Genomic DNA, 19,246 nt, shown 5'->3' with positions numbered 1-19,246 from the left:
GGCGGGGGAGGGATCGAGTGAAGGGGTGAAAAAAAATGAAATTTTGAAGTTGAAAATAGTTTTTAAAAACAAACTCAATTATTTTATTTTTGGGGGGGAAGGGTGTCAAGGACCGGGTGAAAAAATAAAATTTTGAAGTTGAAAATATTTTTAAAAAACAAACTTAAAGTTTTTGGGGGTGGGGTTAAATGTTTTGAAAAATGTTTTCCTAAAGTTTTGAATGGAAGTCATTTTCCTTAAATTTGAGGAAAATGAGTTGATTTGGACAATATTTTCCAAAACATTTAACCCAACCAAACATGAGAAAATTGAAAAATATTTTTCGAAAAATGTTTTCCTTTATACCAAACACACCCTAGATGTTCATAAATATATACACCACGTTCGTAAGGGACATATATAAATATAGAATTTGACCAAAAAAAACATATAGAGAAACTACAAGTAACATTAGTGTGTTTAGAAGTCAATTTTTTGACATTATTATTAAAGTAGATAAAGTTCAGTAATGATGTGTGATATTAACACGTTTAAACACACTTTGAATTATTGAATACTACACACTAATTAAACCACATAAATAATTAAGATTTTGATAAAATGATCTTACAAATGATAGGTTTGTCTTTGATGAGTTGAGCGGACTTGATGAACTCAAGGTAGTTCATTTCGGGCATGTTGACATCCACCATGACCAAGTCAAATTGGTCGATCTGTTCCCGGAGAATGGATAGAGCTATAGTTGCTTGTTCTATTGCAGTTACTATATAAACAAAAATCAAACTCAGAAAATATCACAAAAAAGTTTTATATATTGAGGGATATTTTCATAATAATTAGTAGTATACCTTCACTTTCCTTTATGTTATTACTAAGATAAAGGTAGTATGACCTGACTAATAATATTACATTACAAGTATATACATGAATATTTGATTGATACTAAGAGACTAAATCATTCAAGTCTTTGATAAGTTAATTAATTTAATCTTGTTGCCTAAGAATCCAATTGATTCTTTTCCATTTAAAATACATCTCAGTTAGCATGTTGATAAATTTGACGATTAAGTGAATGTATTTTCATAAGATTGAATATATCGAACTTGATAATAAATTTTCTTTAAATATTTAAACTACAACAAGCTCCAATTGAGCGTTTAAACAAATGATACAGTGTTTATGTTAGACAGTTCAGATTAAATATTTAGAAAAAAACTTATGTTCTCAAACATCGATTAGGTAGATAATTTAACTATGTCACATCCATTTGTTATGTTCTTGAGAATCATAAATGACAAATTTCAACCACAATTTATTGAAACAACAACAAATACAACAAATACATTCAGCACTAGTGTAATTTATTCATCTATACCTACGCTAAGTCATACATGATTGAAACACATGTTAAAATTGACTAAAAGTTTTAGGCATGTGCATCAAATATCTTTTTGCCAATAAAATAAACTTGTTTTCTTCTTCAAATTTCAACCTGAAATTACTCCAAATAAATTTAAATTCAAATTTTATGTTTCATTTATGAAAAAGAAGACAAACATCAATCATCAATTTCACGGAAATTCACTTCTTTAAATATAGAATATAAGTACAGATTTTATGTGGAAGATCCAACAAAAATTAGGGGGAAAAAGCTCCAACACATATAAGAGAAAACTAACAAAGATATAATATTGTCATACCTTTAAAAGAATGTTCTTCAAGAATTGTTGTTATATTTGATAAAGAAGTTGTATCATGATCAACCAAGAGAATTCTGAGGCCAATGTAATCTGAAGGAACATTTACATTACCAGTTATTGCACAATCCATCTTTTAGCCTATGAAGTTTATGATAGAAAAAAAAAAATAGAATTTTGAATTTTTGTTCTCTTTCTGTGGTTTCTCTTCTTTTTTTCTACCACCTTATACTAAATGAAGGATAAATTTTGGACAATTAGTTAATAGAGATGGGAAATATCAGATTTAAAAAATCTACTTTTATAGCAAGTCAATAACTAGTGTAGTCAATATCTTAAGGAGGTGTAATTAAGCACGATGTTGATAATCTACCAATTTGTGTTCAAAATAATTTAATCTTGATCTTGTTTAATTTACGCGATACATATGATATCAATTACTCCCTCGATTTCAATTTGTTTGTTTTACCTTTTTTTTAGTCCATTAAAAAAAGTTCGTCTTTTTCCTTATAAAGTTATTAGATAAATTTATAGTCACCACACACAAAGGTGTAAATAAGAGAATCATCTAAAATAATATATTTTATTTCAGATCATCTAAAATAATAGCAATCATGTTTAATAAAAAATAACAAAATCCACCCATATATATAGGGAAAACCTATCCCTAATGGAATGATATTCAAATAATACATTTATCGAAATAATAACTAGAAAAGTTTTAAATTAGGAAATTTTAAACTAGGAAAACTTCTAAATAAGAAAACTTTGGCTTTGCATATTAAGCATTATGGACTGGCCCCCTTTTGGGCTTCACGTGACCCCAATCTTTTTTATTTGGGCTAGCATTTGGAAACTTCTTTCTAACAGAGGATAAGTCATGTTCGGTTAGTTTAGGCTTTAAGTTTGTAAAACTTATTAAGGACATGTCACGTTAGTTTATCTGTTCCTATTTTCTAGTAGTTAGGTGTCCTGCCCCGAGGTCAACCCCCTTGACGTAAACACGGGACCTAGGATCACGAGTGAGCCAAGCTAACCCTGAGCTGGTATATCATAAGCATACTAAGCTGAGATAAGAAATATTGTGCGGAAGCTTAAAACCATAATTAACTGAAATGATGGGGAATACCTAATACTATCTGAATATAAAAGGCTATGAGTTTAATAACAACTGGAAGATCAAACTCAAATACTAAAACTGAATATAACTATGTCTGAATATAAGTCTCTAACTGGCTAGAGATGTTGGGACAAGCCCCCAACTAAATTTAGCAAAACTGAAACTAACATGAAAGACTGAATAAATAAGAATCATGTATGTCGTCCTCGAAGAATGAGGACTCACCACTGATATTGTTGATTATGTATCGAAAACCGATCTACACATATCTGAATGGTGAGGACCTGAACCTACATCACGAAAAGATGTAGCGCAGAGTATGCGTTAGTACTTGAAAGGTACTGAGCATGCATGATATGATAAAGTTGAACAAATATATATAGTTGAACAAAGCATACTGAGCAATGATATAGGGTGTGTTTGGTATGAGCATATTTTCTCATGTTTGGTTGGGTAAAATATTTTCCAAATCAACTCATTTTCCTCAAATTCAAGGAAAATGACTTCCCTTCAAAAAGTAAGGAAAACATTTTCCAAACCTTTCCTCCAACTTCAATACAATTTTTTTTTGTTGAAACAATAAATTTAAAGCTTGTTTTAAAAATACTTTCAATCTCAAATTTTTATTTTTCACCCCCACCCCACCCTTACACTAACCCCCCACCCCCCGGCCAGCCCCACTACCACCCCCCTCCCCAAAAAATTAAAATAAAATTTAATGTTTATTTTTTAAAAAATATTTTCAANCCCCCCCCCCCACACACGCCACCCTCCCCAAAAAAAGATAAGTTTATTTTTAAAAAATATTATCAATTTCAGTTCAAAAATTATTTTCTACTCTCTAGTAAAAATAAAAGATATTTTCTCAAAAATAATTTCCATTCATAAATCAAACACTAAAAAATCTTTTTCGAAAAACATTTTCCTTCATACCAAACACACCCATAATATGAACATGATGAATATATTGAAATATACTGAATATGAACTAAACTGAATGCAATGACTAAGTATTGAACATGCTGAAACTGAATACTGATATATAACTGAATAACCTGGTCAAATGCACTATAGTTTGACTGTGGGAGCTATTATCAACCGACATAAAACCACGTGAACTAACCGTGGAGTCCGATGTATACCCCCATCTAGAGGACCCAATATACCTTGCCAGGGGTATAAAGGCATAACTGGCGTGATCACCAAATATAATGCCTATAGAGGGAACTTATAAACCTACGGGGGCACGTATAGTTCTGGGACTATGAGGGTGATTGACCTTAGTCCAACTGGGTATTAAGTCTACTCCCAACTGAAAGTGTGTACAATACAACATAACTGGAATATACTTGATAGGTCAATATTCTGACATGCTAACTGAAAATGCAACATTAAAGTACTGATAATGAAACTTTCTTAACTGGAGCATGTATATCTATATAAACTGACCTAACAAGTGTAATTAATGAACTGAACGAATCTACAAAACTAGGGTTCTGAGTTTCATGCAAGGAACTAAGCAATGATTTCACGAAAACATGACAATCTGATTAAGAATACAATAATAGCTAAATCACAACTAATATCTAAGGTTTTAGAAACCCTAGGTCTAAGAAAGATATAGTGAATCAATAATCTGACTGAATTCTAGGGACCTAGTGGATGAAAGGAACCCACTAGTGAAATCCCACATACCTGGTGACGAATTCCACGGAGATATTTCGATTTGGGGGTTGGAACTAAGGAAAACTTGCTATGTTCTTGGAGAGGGTTTGGTTGACTGGTTCTTCTCATTTTGCTCTGGTTTGATCAATTTTTGAAGAATGAATTGATTAGTGTAAGTTTTGATGAAGTTATTAGGCTCAAAATGACCAAAACTACGTAGTTTAGGGGTTAAATGACGTAGTTTAGGTGCCCAATGCATAGGGAAAAGACCAAATGACCCCTAACTTAAAAGTTGCTGGGGCAACCGACGGTCGACTGACGGCTTGTCCTGGTAGGCCGTCGATCGGCTTCAGAGACTGGGTTTTAGGGGGTCTGAACCACGGACCGTGGTCTGACCTATGACCCGTAGGTCCTGGCGTAGGTCCAGACATAGCTGGATTTTCTGGGGTTCTGGGGAGGGGGTTGCAGGTGATCAACCACGGACCCCACCTACGATCTGTGGTTGAACCTACGGCCCGTAGGTGGCTTTCGTTCGTGGCGCCTGCAACTTCTGAAAGTCTGCATTTTACCCTTTTGAATCTGGGGTGTTACATTAGGTTAGCACGATATGTTTTGCTTTTCATCGTGTACAATCAAATGTATTTGGTGTACTGATCAACAAAGAAACAATAGTATCACTTTTTATCCATAGAGGGAACCAGGGATGGCCCCCACAAATCACTGTAAATTATTGCTCATGGTAATTTGGTAGACAAAGTATTTGGAGAAGATGGAAATCTGTGCGCTTCATTTCAACAACAAGAATTACAAAAAGTAAATTTGTCATTGGAAGAATACAGAAGACATGAATTACTTAAAATAAAAAATTAAACTCGAGAATATGAGTGGTCCAATCTTAGATGCCACAAATGTAAGGAATGTCCAACAATGGCGAAGGTGATATTTGGTCGAGATATTGACGGCCATACATAGACTCCTAGTCTATTTGGGCCGCAATAGAGGTGTTCCAGTAGTCAGATCATTCAAAAGAAATTTTGAAGGAAAAAATTCTATTGAAATTAGATTGTCTGTGCAAAACTGATACACTGAAATAAATTTGTGTTTGATAGCGGGAGCGCACAAAAATTAGAGAGTTTGAAGGCAGTATTTGATGCATTAAAATAAATAGTACCAGTTTGAGTAATTGAAATCACATTACCATTACCAATTGTCACTTCCTCGATCCCTTTAAAGTCCTATACATTGTGGAGGGAGTTGGTATCGTAGGTATTATGGTGAGACGCACTTGAATTGAGAATCCAGGGGTCAGTCGGCGTTGTTTGTACAACAAAATTTGCTTTTGCTTCAAAGTGGTTATGAGATCGGGAGAGGGAAACACTTGTTGTATGCCCAAATTTATCACAAAGTTGACAACGAGCTTGTGAATATTGGTGTGGGAAGTTGCACCACTTGAAAGTATCCACCGGATACTAGAAATTGTTGCCTTGAGTATGCTGCCTATTTTGGGGACACCAATTATTGTTCTTGGGTGGGCGTCGATTGTTCTTCTTGAGGTCCTCATGTTTGATAAATAGTTAATGAACAATAAGCTTATCAAAAAGTTGCTCATAGCTTATTGGAGAGTTTCGTGCCCGTATGACCGCTGAGATCTCACGGAACTCTGGCCCGAGTCCACTCAATATTTTCACCACGAGTTATTCATTATTGATGGGTGAACCTGATGTGGTGAGTTCAACGGAGGGAGAGAGAATCGCTCGCATATATTCAACAATTGATTTATGGTCTTTGCTGACTCGACATAGACGGTACGAAGGCTGAAAATGTGGGTTTGTGATTTGTTTGCAAAGGAAGTGTGAAGTTGATCCCACACAGCTTTAGAGATGAGCGCAGAAGGTACAATGGATGCAATTGTGGCATCAATAAAGGCCATGAGAGCAATTTGGATTAGTTTATCCTAACGAAACCAAGCTTTGTACTTGGGGTTGGACGTCTCAAGTCCATCAGTGGTGACTGTTTCAGGAGAGGACAATTTGTTGTTTTCAAGATTATGATAGAGGTCATGACCATGAAGCGGCATGGCAATGGGCTTTTGTGATGATTGGTTGAATTTAATTAGGTGTTTGAGGATAGGGGTTGCGTCGGCATTAAGAACGAAGGTGGAAGGGGCCATTTGAGCACAAAAAATAATTAATTGGATCTTGGATGGCGTAATCGTTAGCGTATTTTGGCGCTGATACCATGTAGTTGCACAGAATTAGAATGGAATTGTTTGTTTTATTAATGATCCTCTAATGGAGTTTTTCTACAACGCGAAAATTTTCTTGATTTTCCATTGAAACCCATCAACGTTAATGGAAGTACGCCAACGTGGATGCTATCATGCTATGTATAGGCTTCGATTAAATATGGATGAACGTGCATCTCCTATAAGGTGTTCATCAAAATCTTTCAAAATGACATAGAATGCAAGATGCCATGAGAAAATAAAGCTACATATTAGGTATTAAATATAATGAAAGGAAGAATTCAGGAGCAGAGGGCTGATTTAGCTATTAAATCCGCCTCTACTTGTTACCTCCATCAGCACAGATATCTGATCCTCTAAAAAAGTTTTACCACTGGAGGATTCGAGCAACATAGCAATTCACACTACTCTGTTTTCTTACGAGATGATTCCAACCATTGCTAGTGAAAGAGCAAACATTGATTTGTTTTCACAAACTTCAATACAGAAAATGGGAATGAAATCAACAATCTCGGTTAACTTATTAGCCAGTATGCATTGACATGTTATGATGCTTCCGTCAATTTACTCTTAGTTAACAGTCCTAAGTGTGCATAAGTATGAGAAACTTCTGTTTCAAAGTAGTTCTCTTAAATTTTTCTTATTTTATTCTCTATTTTAATGCTCCATTTTGGGGTGCAGCGTAGTTGAACCTAAACTCTATATATTTGTCGAGCGAATCATAAACCTAGAAATTGATAGATAAACTAACATCACTATTTGAAATTAAATAGAAATTTAGTCATAATTACTGAATAATCTACTTTTACCTCATCATCATTGTTCACACTTTTGAGAATCGGCGTACTCATAGATATTCCTTGTTGGACAAGCGTCTTCATTTCAGGGCATTCATGAATCCACACTACTCTTAGAAATGGAAATTCAAGAGCACGCTTGGCGAGAAACAAATCCATCAGCTTTAACAGCATTTGAAGCTTCAGCTCTTTCACAATTCGATACATACAATATTACAAGTTTTCTGAAGAAGGCAGTTGGAAGTTGAGAGCATAGAGCAATTATGTTGTTAGCCCCAACGACGACTAGCTCTTCCATGTCTTATGAAAAAGCAAACACACAAAATGACAAGAAAATATATGCAAAAAAAAGAAGATAAAGATTGTTTGAGTTCTACATAGGCCAATAACGATATATCAATAAAAACTATCAAACATCTTTTCCAATTACATTCTATCGTCCATATAAAAGTGCCAAATTTCTCCAGAAGTGCATTAATTAATATTAGGAATGTAATCTAGCCAGTTGTAAGATATGACAACTCTGATTTTCTAGCATAATTTCAGCTCGAAATCGTCAAGTTCTAGCAATTCATTAAACCACTCACCCCACCCTTTCAAGGAACAATCATTTGAACTCGGTGAAGGCACAAAAGGAACTTCAGATGGTTGAGGTATGTCTGCACCTTGTAATAATTCAGAGAAGTCCCTTGAATCCAACACATTGGAATTGTATTCCTCGTTGAAGTTCATTGTAGTAGCTAATTGAACATTTGGAGCTTGTTGTTGGGATCGGTAATCCTGCATAAGGTCATAAAGATGAAAAAATATTAGGAAAATTCGACTAAACCTCGAATCATAAATGTCACAACTAGGCTATCTCATCTACTTTTTTCATACTTGAATACCTTTAGATGGTCGGTGAGTTGTTTCGCGGTCAAGTCCGGCACACACATACTCTCCAGAACATGTTTAAGATGGGCTATATCGACATGGTAAGACAAATAATGAGAATTCAATAGTAAAATTGTGAACATTCAGAAAATGTCCACTTAAGAATTTCCTTAACCGACATTCTTGTTTTTTCTACTTATCTCTGTTAGGATAAACACTAAGTCTTTAAATACTTACCTTTTTCTCCTAACTCGCGAAGAACCTCGTCTAATTTCTTATCAAGATCTGTTGTCCATTGCAGATGTCATCTTTTCTTTTGTAGTCTTACTGTAGTTATTTTCGAAAGCAAAGAATGATCCTCCTCTTTTTCTAAATTACCGCTACTTTTATCTTGTGCCTCCTTATTAGTACTTCTCATTCTCTTAGACCTTTTTGCCTCATCTTTTTCTATTAAAGAACCTACTGCTTGATCTTGATAAGTCTCAGAGCAATTCGCTATACTTTTTCCCTTTCTGTCTTGCACTTTCGTAGGACAAGATGTATTGTCCATAACGTAAACTTGATTAGCCTTGTGGTGTTGTGATATTTCATTTGCCTTGTTATTGTAGTTCTTCACATGCTTCCATACATCCTTGAGTTTCATTGATGAAATGGACGATTTCCGAAAAATTAAGCATGCCCCTTGTGTTGTTGCTTCTTTTACCATTTCTATCGTCACCTCTGGAGACATCACTAAATCAAAAATGAAAAATCAGAACAAAACATAAAATGAGGTATCCGGAATTATCGAGAGAAGTTAGATATTCATAAATATATACACCACGTTTGTAAGGAACATATATAAATATAGAATTTGACAAAAAAAAAAAAAACATATAGAGAAACTACAAGTAACATTAGTGTGTTTAGAAGTCAATTTTTTGACATTATTATTAAAGTAGATAAAGTTCAGTAATGATGTGTGATATTGACACATTTAAATACACTTTTCAATTATTGAATAGTACACACTAATTAAACCACATAAAATAATTAAGATTTTGATAAAATAGTCTTACAAATGATAGGTTTGTGTTTGATGAGTTGAGCGGACTTGATGAACTCAAGGTAGTTCATTTCGGGCATGTTGACATCCACCATGACCAAGTCAAATTGGTTGATCTGTTCCCGGAGAATGGATAGAGCTACAGTTGCTTGTTCGATTGCAGTTACTACATAAACAAAAATCAAACTAAAAAAATATCACAAAGAAGTTTTATATATTGAGGGATATTTTCATAATAATTAGTGGTATACCTTCCCTTTCCTTTATGTTATTACACGGATAAAGGTAGTATGATCTGACTAATAATATTACATTAGAAGTATAGACATGAATATTTGATTGATGCTAAGTGACCAAATCATTCAAGTCTTTGATAAGTTAATTAATTTAATCTTGTTGCCTAAGAATCCATTTGATTCTTTTCCATTTAAAATACAACTCTGTTAGCATGTTGATAAATTTGACAAATAAGTGAATATATTTTCATAAGGTTGAATATATCGACAAGCTTTTACACTTGATAATAAATTTTCTTTAGATATTTAAACTACAGCATGCTCCGACTGAGCATTTAAACAATTGATAAATTACTGATTATGTTAGACGGTTCAGATTAAATATTTAGAAAAAGCTTATGTTCTCAAATATCCATTAGGTAGATAATTTAACTATGTCACATTCATTTGTTATGTTCTCGAGAATCATAAATGACAAATTTCAACTATATTTTATTGAAACAACAACAAATATAACAAATTCATTCAGCACTAGTGTAATTTAGTCATCTATAGCTACGCTAAGTCATGCATGATTGAAACACTTGTTAAAATTGAGTAAAAGTTTTAGGCATGTGCATCAAATACTTTTTTGCCAATAAAATAAACTAGTTTTCTTCTTCAAATTTCAACCTGAAATTATTCCAAATAAATTTAAATTCAAATTTTATGTTTCATTTATGATAAAAATAAAACATCTATCATCAATTTTACGGAAATTCACTTCTTTAATTTAACAATAGAATATAAGTACAAATTTTATGTAGAAGATCCAACAAAAATAAGTGGGGAAAAACTCCAACACATATCAGAGAAAACTAAAAGAGATATAATATTTTCATACCTTTAAATGAATGTTCTTCAAGAATTATTGTTATATTTGATAAAGAAGTTGTATCATGATCAACCAAGAGAATTCTGAGGCCAATGTAAGCTGAAGGAACATTTACATTACCAGTTATCTCACAATCCATGTTTTAGCCTATGAAGATTATGAGAGACAAAAAAAAGAAGAGAATTTTGAATTTTTGTTCTCTTTCTGTGGTTTCTCTTTTTTTTCCTACTACCTTATACTAAATGAAGGATAAAATTTGGACAATTAGTTAATAGAGATGGGAAATATCATATTTAAAAAATCTACATTTATAGCTAGTCAATAACTAATGTATAGTGTAGTCATTATCTTTGGGAGGTGTAATTAAGCAAGCTGTTTATAATCTACCAATTTGTGGTCAAAATAATTTAATCTTGAACTTGTTTAATTTACGCGATACATATGATATCAATTACTCCCTCGATTTCAATTTGTTTATTTTACTTTCTTTTTTAGTCCATTCAAAAAATTCATCTTTTTCCTTTTAAGGTTGTAAGATAAATTTATTGGCACCACACACAAAGGTGTAAAGAAGAGAATAATCTCATATAATAGCAATCATGTCTGATAAAAAAAAACAACAAAATTCACCCCTATATATATGGAAAACCTATCCCTAATAGAATGAGATTCAAATTCTACTTTTCTCGAAATAATAACTTGGAAACTTTTTAACAAGGAAATTTTAAATTAGGAAACTTCTAAATAAGAAAAGATTGGCTTTGAACATTNCTTGTTTAATTTACGCGATACATATGATATCAATTACTCCCTCGATTTCAATTTGTTTATTTTACTTTCTTTTTTAGTCCATTCAAAAAATTCATCTTTTTCCTTTTAAGGTTGTAAGATAAATTTATAGGCACCACACACAAAGGTGTAAAGAAGAGAATAATCTCAAATAATAGCAATCATGTCTGATAAAAAAAACAACAAAATTCACCCCTATATATATGGAAAACCTATTCCTAATAGAATGAGATTCAAATTCTACTTTTCTCGAAATAATAACTTGGAAACTTTTTAACTAGGAAATTTTAAATTAGGAAACTTCTAAATAAGAAAAGATTGGCTTTGAACATTAAGCATTGTGGGCTGGCCCCCTTTCGGCTTCATGTGACCTCAATATTTTTTATTTGGGCTTGCATTTGGACATTTCTTTCTAATAGAGGACGTACCACTGTTGTATATAAGGATAAGTCATATCTTCGGTTAATTTTGGCTTTAAGTTTGTAAAATTTATTATTCAGCTGTCACATAAGTTTATATGTTCCTATTTACTAGTAGTTACAATCTGTTTTGTTTTTCATCATGTACAATCAAATGTATTTGGTGTACTGATCAACAAAAAGACAATAGTATCTCTTTTTATCAGTAGAAGGAACCGGGGATGGGCCCCACAAATCACTATAAATTATTGCTCATGGCAATTTGGTGGACAAAGTATTTGGAGAAAATGGAAATATGTGTGCTTCATTGCAATAACAAGAATTACAAAAAGTAAACTTGTCTTTGGAAGAATACGAAAGACATGAATTACTTAAAATTGAAAATAAAACTCAAGAATATGGGTGGTCCAATCTTTGATGCCACATATGTAAGGAATCTCCAACGATGGTGAAGTTGATGTTTGGTTGAGATAGTGACAGCCATACATAGAGTCTTAGTTTATTCGGGTTGCAATAGAGGTGTTCCTGTAGTCAGATTCTTCATAAGAAATTTAAAAGGAAAAAATTATTGAAATTAGATTGTCTGTGCAAAACTACTGCACTGAAATAAATTTGTGTTTGATAGCGGGAGCGCACAAATATTAGAGAGCTTGAAGGCGCGCAGTATTTGATGCACTAAAATAAATAGTACCAGTTTGAGTAATTGAAATCACATTACCATTACCAATTGTCACTTCCTCGATCCCTTTAAAGTCCTAAACATTGTGGAGGGAGTTGCTATCAGAGATAATATGGTGAGACACACCTGAATTGAGAATCTAGGGGTCATTTGGCGTTGTTTGTGCAACAAAATTTGCTTTTGCTTCAAAGTGGTTATGAGATCTGGAGAGGCAAACACGTGTTGTATGCCCAAATTTATCACAAAGTTGACAAGGAGCTTGTGAAGATTGGTGTGGTAAGTTGCACCACTGGGAAGTATCCACCGGATACTGGAAAGTGTTGCCTTGAGTATGCTGCCTATTTTGGGGACACCAATTATTGTTGTTGGGTGGGAGTCGATTGTTCTTCTTGAGGTCCTCATGTTTGATGAATAGTTCATGAACAATAAGCTTATCAAAAGGTTGGTCATAGCTTATTGGAGAGTCTCGTGCCCGTATGACCGCTGAGATCTCACGGAAANATTAGTCAGGTCATACTACCTTTATCCATGTAATAACATAAAGGAAAGGGAAGGTATACCACTAATTATTATGAAAATATCCCTCAATATATAAAACTTTTTTGTGATATTTTTTGAGTTTGATTTTTGTTTATGTAGTAACTGCAATCGAACAAGCAACTATAGCTCTATCCATTCTCCGGGAACAGATCGACCAATTTGACTTGGTCATGGTGGATGTCAACATGCCCGAAATGAACTACCTTGAGTTCATCAAGTCCGCTCAACTCATCAAAGACAAACCTATCATTTGTAAGACTATTTTATCAAAATCTTAACTATTTTATGTGGTTTAATTAGTGTGTACTATTCAATAATTCAAAAGTGTATTTAAACATGTCAATATCACACATCATTACTGAACTTTATCTACTTTAATAATAATGTCAAAAAATTGACTTCTACACACACTAATGTTACTTGTAGTTTCTCTATATGTTTTTTTTTTTGTCAAATTCTATATCTATATATGTTCCTTACAAACGTGGTGTATATATTTATGAATATCTAAATTCTCTCGATAATTCCGGATACCTCATTTAATGTTTTGTTCTGATTTTTCATTTTTGTTTAGTGATATCTCCAGAGGTGACGATAGAAATGGTAAAAGAAGCAACAACACAAGGGGCATGCTTAATTTTTCGGAAATCGTCCATTTCATCAATGAAACTCAAGGATGTATGGAAGCATGTGAAGAACTACAATAACAAGGCAAATGAAATATCACAACACTACAAGGCTAATCAAGTTTATGTTATGGACAATACATCTTGTCCTACGAAAGTGCAAGACAGAAAGGGAAAAAGCATAGCGAATTGCTTTGAGACTTATCAAGATCCACCAGTAGGTTCTTTAATAGAAAAAGATGAGGCAACAAGGTCTAAGAGAATGAGAAGTACTAATAAGGAGGCACAATATAAAAGTAGCGGTACTTTAGAAAAAGAGGAGGATCATTCTTTGCTTTCGAAAATAACTACAGTAAGACCACAAAAGAAAAGACGACACCTGCAATGGACAACAGATCTTGATAAGAAATTAGATGAGGTTGTTCGTGAGTTAGGAGAAAAAGGTAAGTATTTAAAGACTTAGTTTTTATCCTAACAGAGATAAGTAGAAAAAACAAGAATGTCGGTTAAGGAAAATCTTAAGTAGACATTTTCTAAATGTTCACAATTTTACTGTTGAATTCTCATTATTTGTCTTACCATGTCGATTTAGCCCATCTTAAAGATGTTCTGGAGAGGATGTGTGTGCCGGACTTGACCGCGAAACAGCTCACCGACCATCTAAAGGTATTCAAGTATGAAAAAAGTAGATGAGATAGCCTAGTTGTGACATTTTGATTCGAGGTTTAGTCGAATTTTCCTAATATTTTTTATCTTTATGACCTTATGCAGGAATACCGATCCCAACAACAAGCTCTAAATGTTCAATTAGCTACTACAATGAACTTCAATGAGGAATACCATTCCAATGTGTTGGATTCAAGGGACTTCTCTGAATTATTACAAGATGCAGACATACCTCAACCATCTGAAGTTCCTTTTGTAGCTTCACCGAGTTCAAATGATTGTTCCTTGAACGGGTGGGGTGAGTGGTTTAATGAATTGCTAGAACTTGACGATTTCGAGCTGAAATTATGCTAGAAAATCAGAGCTGTTAGATCTTACAACTGGATAGATTACATTCCTAATATTCATTAATGCACTTCTGGAGAAATTTGGCACTTTTATATGTGACGATAGAATGTAATTGGAAAAGATGTTTGATAGTTTTTATTGATCTATCGTTATTGGCCTCTGCAGAACTCAAACAATCTTAATCTTTTTTTTTTTTTTTTTTTGCATATATATTCTTGTCATTTTGTGTGTTTGCTTTATCATAAGACATGGAAGAGCTAGTCGTCGTTGGGTCTAACAACATAACTGCTTTATGCTCTCAACTTCCAACTGCCTACTTCAACAAACTTGTAATATTGTATCTATCGAATTGTGGAAGAGCTGAATCTTCAAATGTTGTTAAAGCTGGCGGATTTGTTTCTCGCCAAGCATGCTGTAGAATTTCCATTTCTAAGAGTAGTGTGGATTCATGAATGCCCTGAAATGAAGACGCTTGTCCAACAGGGAATATCTATGAGTACACCGATTCTCAAAAGTGTGAACAATGATGATGAGGTAAAAGTTGTTTATTCAGTACTCCATAGTTTCGGTCACAGTTTTTATTGTTCAGTCTAAATTTCTATTCAATTTCAATTAGTGATGTTAGTTTATCTATCAATTTCTAGGTTTATGATTCGCTCGACAAATATATAGAGTTTAGGTTCAATTACGCTGCACCCCAAAATGGAGCATTAACATAGAGAATAAAATAAGAAAAATTTAAGAGAACTACTTTGAAACAGAAGTTTCTCATACTTATGCACACTTAGGACTGTTAACTAAGAGTAAATTGAACTACTTTGTAGACGGAAGCATCATAGCATGTCAATGCAAACTGGCTAATTAGTTAACCGAGAACGAAAATATAGAATTTATTGTTGATTTCATTCCCATTTTCTGTATTGAAGTTTGTGAAAACAAATCAACGTTTGCTCTTTCACTAGCAATGGTTGGAATTATCTCGTAAGAAGACAGAGTAGTGTGAATTGCTATGTTGCTCGAATCCTCCAATGGTAAAACTTTTTTAGAGGATCAGATATCTGTGCTGATGGAGGTAACAAGTAGAGGCAGATTTAATAGCTAAATCAGCCCTCTGTTCCTGAATTCTTCCTTTCATTATATTTAATACCTAATATGTAGCTTTATTTTCTCATGGCATCTTGCATCCTATGTCATTTTGAAAGATTTTGATGAACACCTTATAGGAGATGCACGTTCATCCATATTTAATCGAAGCCTATACATAGCATGATAGCATCCACGTTGGCGTACTTCCATTAACGTTGACGGGTTTCAATGGAAAATCAAGAAAATTTTCGCGTTGTAGAAAAACTCCATTGGAGGCTCATTAATAAAACAAACAATTCCATTCTAATTCTGTGCAACTACATGGTATCAGCGCCAAAATACGCTAACGATTACGCCATCCAAGATCCAATTAATTATTTTTTGTGCTCAAATGGCCCCTTCCACCTTCGTTCTTAATGCCAACGCAACCCCTATCCTCAAACACCTAATTAAATTCAAGCCATCATCAAAAAAGCCCATTGCCATGCCGCTTCATGGTCATGACCTCTATCATAATCTTGAAAACAACAAATTGTCCTCTCCTGAAACAGTCACCACTGATGGACTTGAGACGTCCAACCCCAAGTACAAAGCTTGGTTTCGTTAGGATAAACTAATCCAAATTGCTCTCATGGCCTTTATTGATGCCACAATTGCATCCATTGTACCTTCTGCGCTCATCTCTAAAGCTGTGTGGGATCAACTTCACACTTCCTTTGCAAACAAATCACAAACCCACATTTTCAGCCTTCGTACCGTCTATGTCGAGTCAGCAAAGACCATAAATCAATTGTTGAATATATGCGAGCGATTCTCTCTCCCTCCGTTGAACTCACCACATCAGGTTCACCCATCAATAATGAATAACTCGTGGTGAAAATATTGAGTGGACTCGGGCCAGAGTTTCATGAGATCTCAGCGGTCATACGGGCGCGAGACTCTCCATTAAGCTATGAGCAACTTTTTGATAAGCTTATTGTTCATGAACTATTCATCAAACATGAGGACCTCAAGAAGAACAATCGACGCCCACCCAAGAAAAATAATTGGTGTCCCCAAAATAGACAGCATACTCAAGGCAACAATTTCCAGTATCCGGTGGATACTTCCAAGTGGTGCAACTTCCCACACCAATCTTCACAAGCTCGTTGTCAACTTTGTGATAAATTTGGGCATACAACAAGTGTTTGCCTCTCCCGATCTCATAACCACTTTGAAGCAAAATCAAATTTTGTTGTACAAACAACGCCGAATGACCCCTGGATTCTCAATTCAAGTGCATCTCACCATATTACCTCCGATACCAACTCCCTCCACAATGTTTTGGACTTTAAAGGGATCGAGGAAGTGACAATTGGTAATGGTAATGTGATTTCAATTACTCAAACTGGTACTCTTTATTTTAATGCATCAAATACTGCCTTCAAACGCTCTAATATTTGTGCGCTCCCGCTATCAAACGAACATTTATTTCAGTGCATCAGTTTTGCACAGACAATCTAATCTCAATAGAATTTTTTCCTTCAAAATTTCTTTTGAAGGATCTGACTACAGGAACACCTTTATTGCGCCCCAAATAAACTAGGAGTCTATTATGGCCGTCACTATCTTGACCAAACATCAACTTCGCCATTGTTGGACATTCCTTACATTTGTGGCATCGAAGATTGGGCCACTCATATTCTCGAGTTTAATTTTTATTTTAAGTAATTCATGTCTTTCGTATTCTTCCAATGACAAGTTTACTTTTTGTAATTCTTGTTGTTGAAATGAAGCGCACAAATTTCCATCTTTTCCAAATACTTTGTCTACCAAATTACCATGAGTAATAATTTACAGTGATTTGTGGGGCCCATCCCTAGTTCCCTCTATTGATAAAAAGTGATACTATTGTCTCGTTGTTGATCAGTATACCAAATACATTTGATTGTACACGATGAAAAGCAAAACAGATTGTGCTAACCTAATATAACACCCCAGATTCAAAAGGGTAAAATGCATACTTTTAGAAGTTGCAGGCGCCACCAATGGAGGTCACCTACGGGCCGTAGGTTGACCCACGGACCGTAGGTGGGGTTCGTGGTTGACCACCTGCAACCCCCTCCCTAGAGCCCCAGAAAATCCAGCTAAGTCTGGACCTACGCTAGGACCTACGGTCCGTAGGTCAGACCACGGTCCATGGTTCAGACCCCCTAGAACCCAGTCTCTGAAGCCGATCGACGGACTGCCAGGACAAGCCGTCGGTCGACCGATGGTCCGTTGGTCAGCTCCGTCGGTTGCCCAGCAGCTTTTAAGTTAGGGGTCGTTTGGTCTTTTCCCTATGCGTTGGGCACCTAAACTACATCGTTTAACCCCTAAACTACATAGTTTTGGTCATTTTGAGCCTAATAACTTCATCAAAACTTACACTAATCAATTCATTCTTCAAAAATTGATCAAACCAGAGCAAAAGGAGAAGAAACAATTGACCAAACCCTCTCCAAGAACATAGCAAGTTTTTCTTAGTTCAAACCCTGAAATCAAAAGATTTCTCCGTGGAATTCGTCACCAGGTATGTGGGATTTCACTAGTGGGTTCCTTTCTTCCACTAGGTCCCTAGAATTCAGTCAGATTCTTGATTCACTATATCTTGCTTAGACCTAGGGTTTCTAAAACCTTAGATATTGGTTGTGATTTAGTTGTTATAGTATTCTTAATCAGATTGTCATGTTTTCGTGAAATCATTGCTTAGTTCCTTGCATGAAACTCAGAACCCTAGTTGTGTAGATTCGTTTAGTTCATGAATTACATTTGTTAGGTCAGTTTATACAGATATACATGCTCCAATTAAGAATGTTTCATTATCAGTACTTTAATGTTGCATTTTCAGTTAGCATGTCAGAATATTAAGCTATCAAGCATATTCCAGTTATGTTGTATTGTACACATTTTCAGTTGGGAGTAGACTTAATACCAAGTTGGACTAGGGTCAGTCACCTTCATAGTCCCAGAACTATACGTTCCCCCGTAGGTTTATAAGCCCCCTTTTTAGGCATTATATTTGGCGATCACGCCAGTCATGCCTTCATACCCCTATCAAGGTATATTGGGTCCTCTCGATGGGGCGTATACATGGGACTCCGCGGTTAGTTCATGTGGTTTTATGTCGGTTGATAGTAGCTCCCACAGTCAAACTATAGTGCATTTGACCAGGTTATTCAGTTATATATCAGTATTCAGTTTCAGCATGTTCAGTACTTAGTCATTGCATTCAGTTTAGTTCATATTCAGTATGTTTCAGTATATTCATCATGTTCATATTATGGGTGTGTTTGGTATGAAGGAAAATGTTTTCCTGGAAAACCAGTAGATTTTTGACTTATTTTCTCATGTTTGGTTGGTAACTAGAAAATATTTTTCGAAAAAGATTTTTTAGTGTTTGATTTATGAATGGAGATTATTTTTGAGAAAATATCTTTTATTTTTAGTAGAGAGTAGAAAATAATTTTTGAATTGAAATTGATAATATTTTTTAAAAATAAACTTATTTTTTTTTGGAGGG

The 19,246-nt window shown here is 34.5% G+C and overlaps 1 protein-coding gene and 1 pseudogene across 1 annotated transcript; one reads left to right on the top strand and one right to left on the bottom strand.

Moving 5' to 3' along the window:
* Positions 1 to 7,651: 7,651 nt before the first annotated feature.
* Positions 7,652 to 9,530, bottom strand: LOC125852187 (uncharacterized; annotated as a pseudogene).
* Positions 9,531 to 13,579: 4,049 nt separating this feature from the next.
* Positions 13,580 to 14,068, top strand: LOC125852185 (uncharacterized). Its single transcript, XM_049531909.1, has one exon. It carries the CDS (start codon positions 13,580 to 13,582, stop codon positions 14,066 to 14,068), a length of 489 nt encoding a protein of 162 aa, XP_049387866.1.
* The last annotated feature ends 5,178 nt before the right edge of the window (positions 14,069 to 19,246 follow it).

This window comes from Solanum stenotomum, unplaced genomic scaffold (genome assembly GCF_019186545.1).
Source record: "Solanum stenotomum isolate F172 unplaced genomic scaffold, ASM1918654v1 scaffold32770, whole genome shotgun sequence".
NCBI lineage: Eukaryota > Viridiplantae > Streptophyta > Magnoliopsida > Solanales > Solanaceae > Solanum > Solanum stenotomum.
Note: the sequence above shows the minus strand (reverse complement) of the source record. Positions and strands in the feature narration are given on the sequence as shown.

Coding starts and splice junctions, on each gene's coding strand:
- LOC125852185 (XM_049531909.1), top strand. CDS start 13,580: ATGGTAAAAGAAGCAACAACACAAGGGGCATGCTTAATTTTTCGGAAA.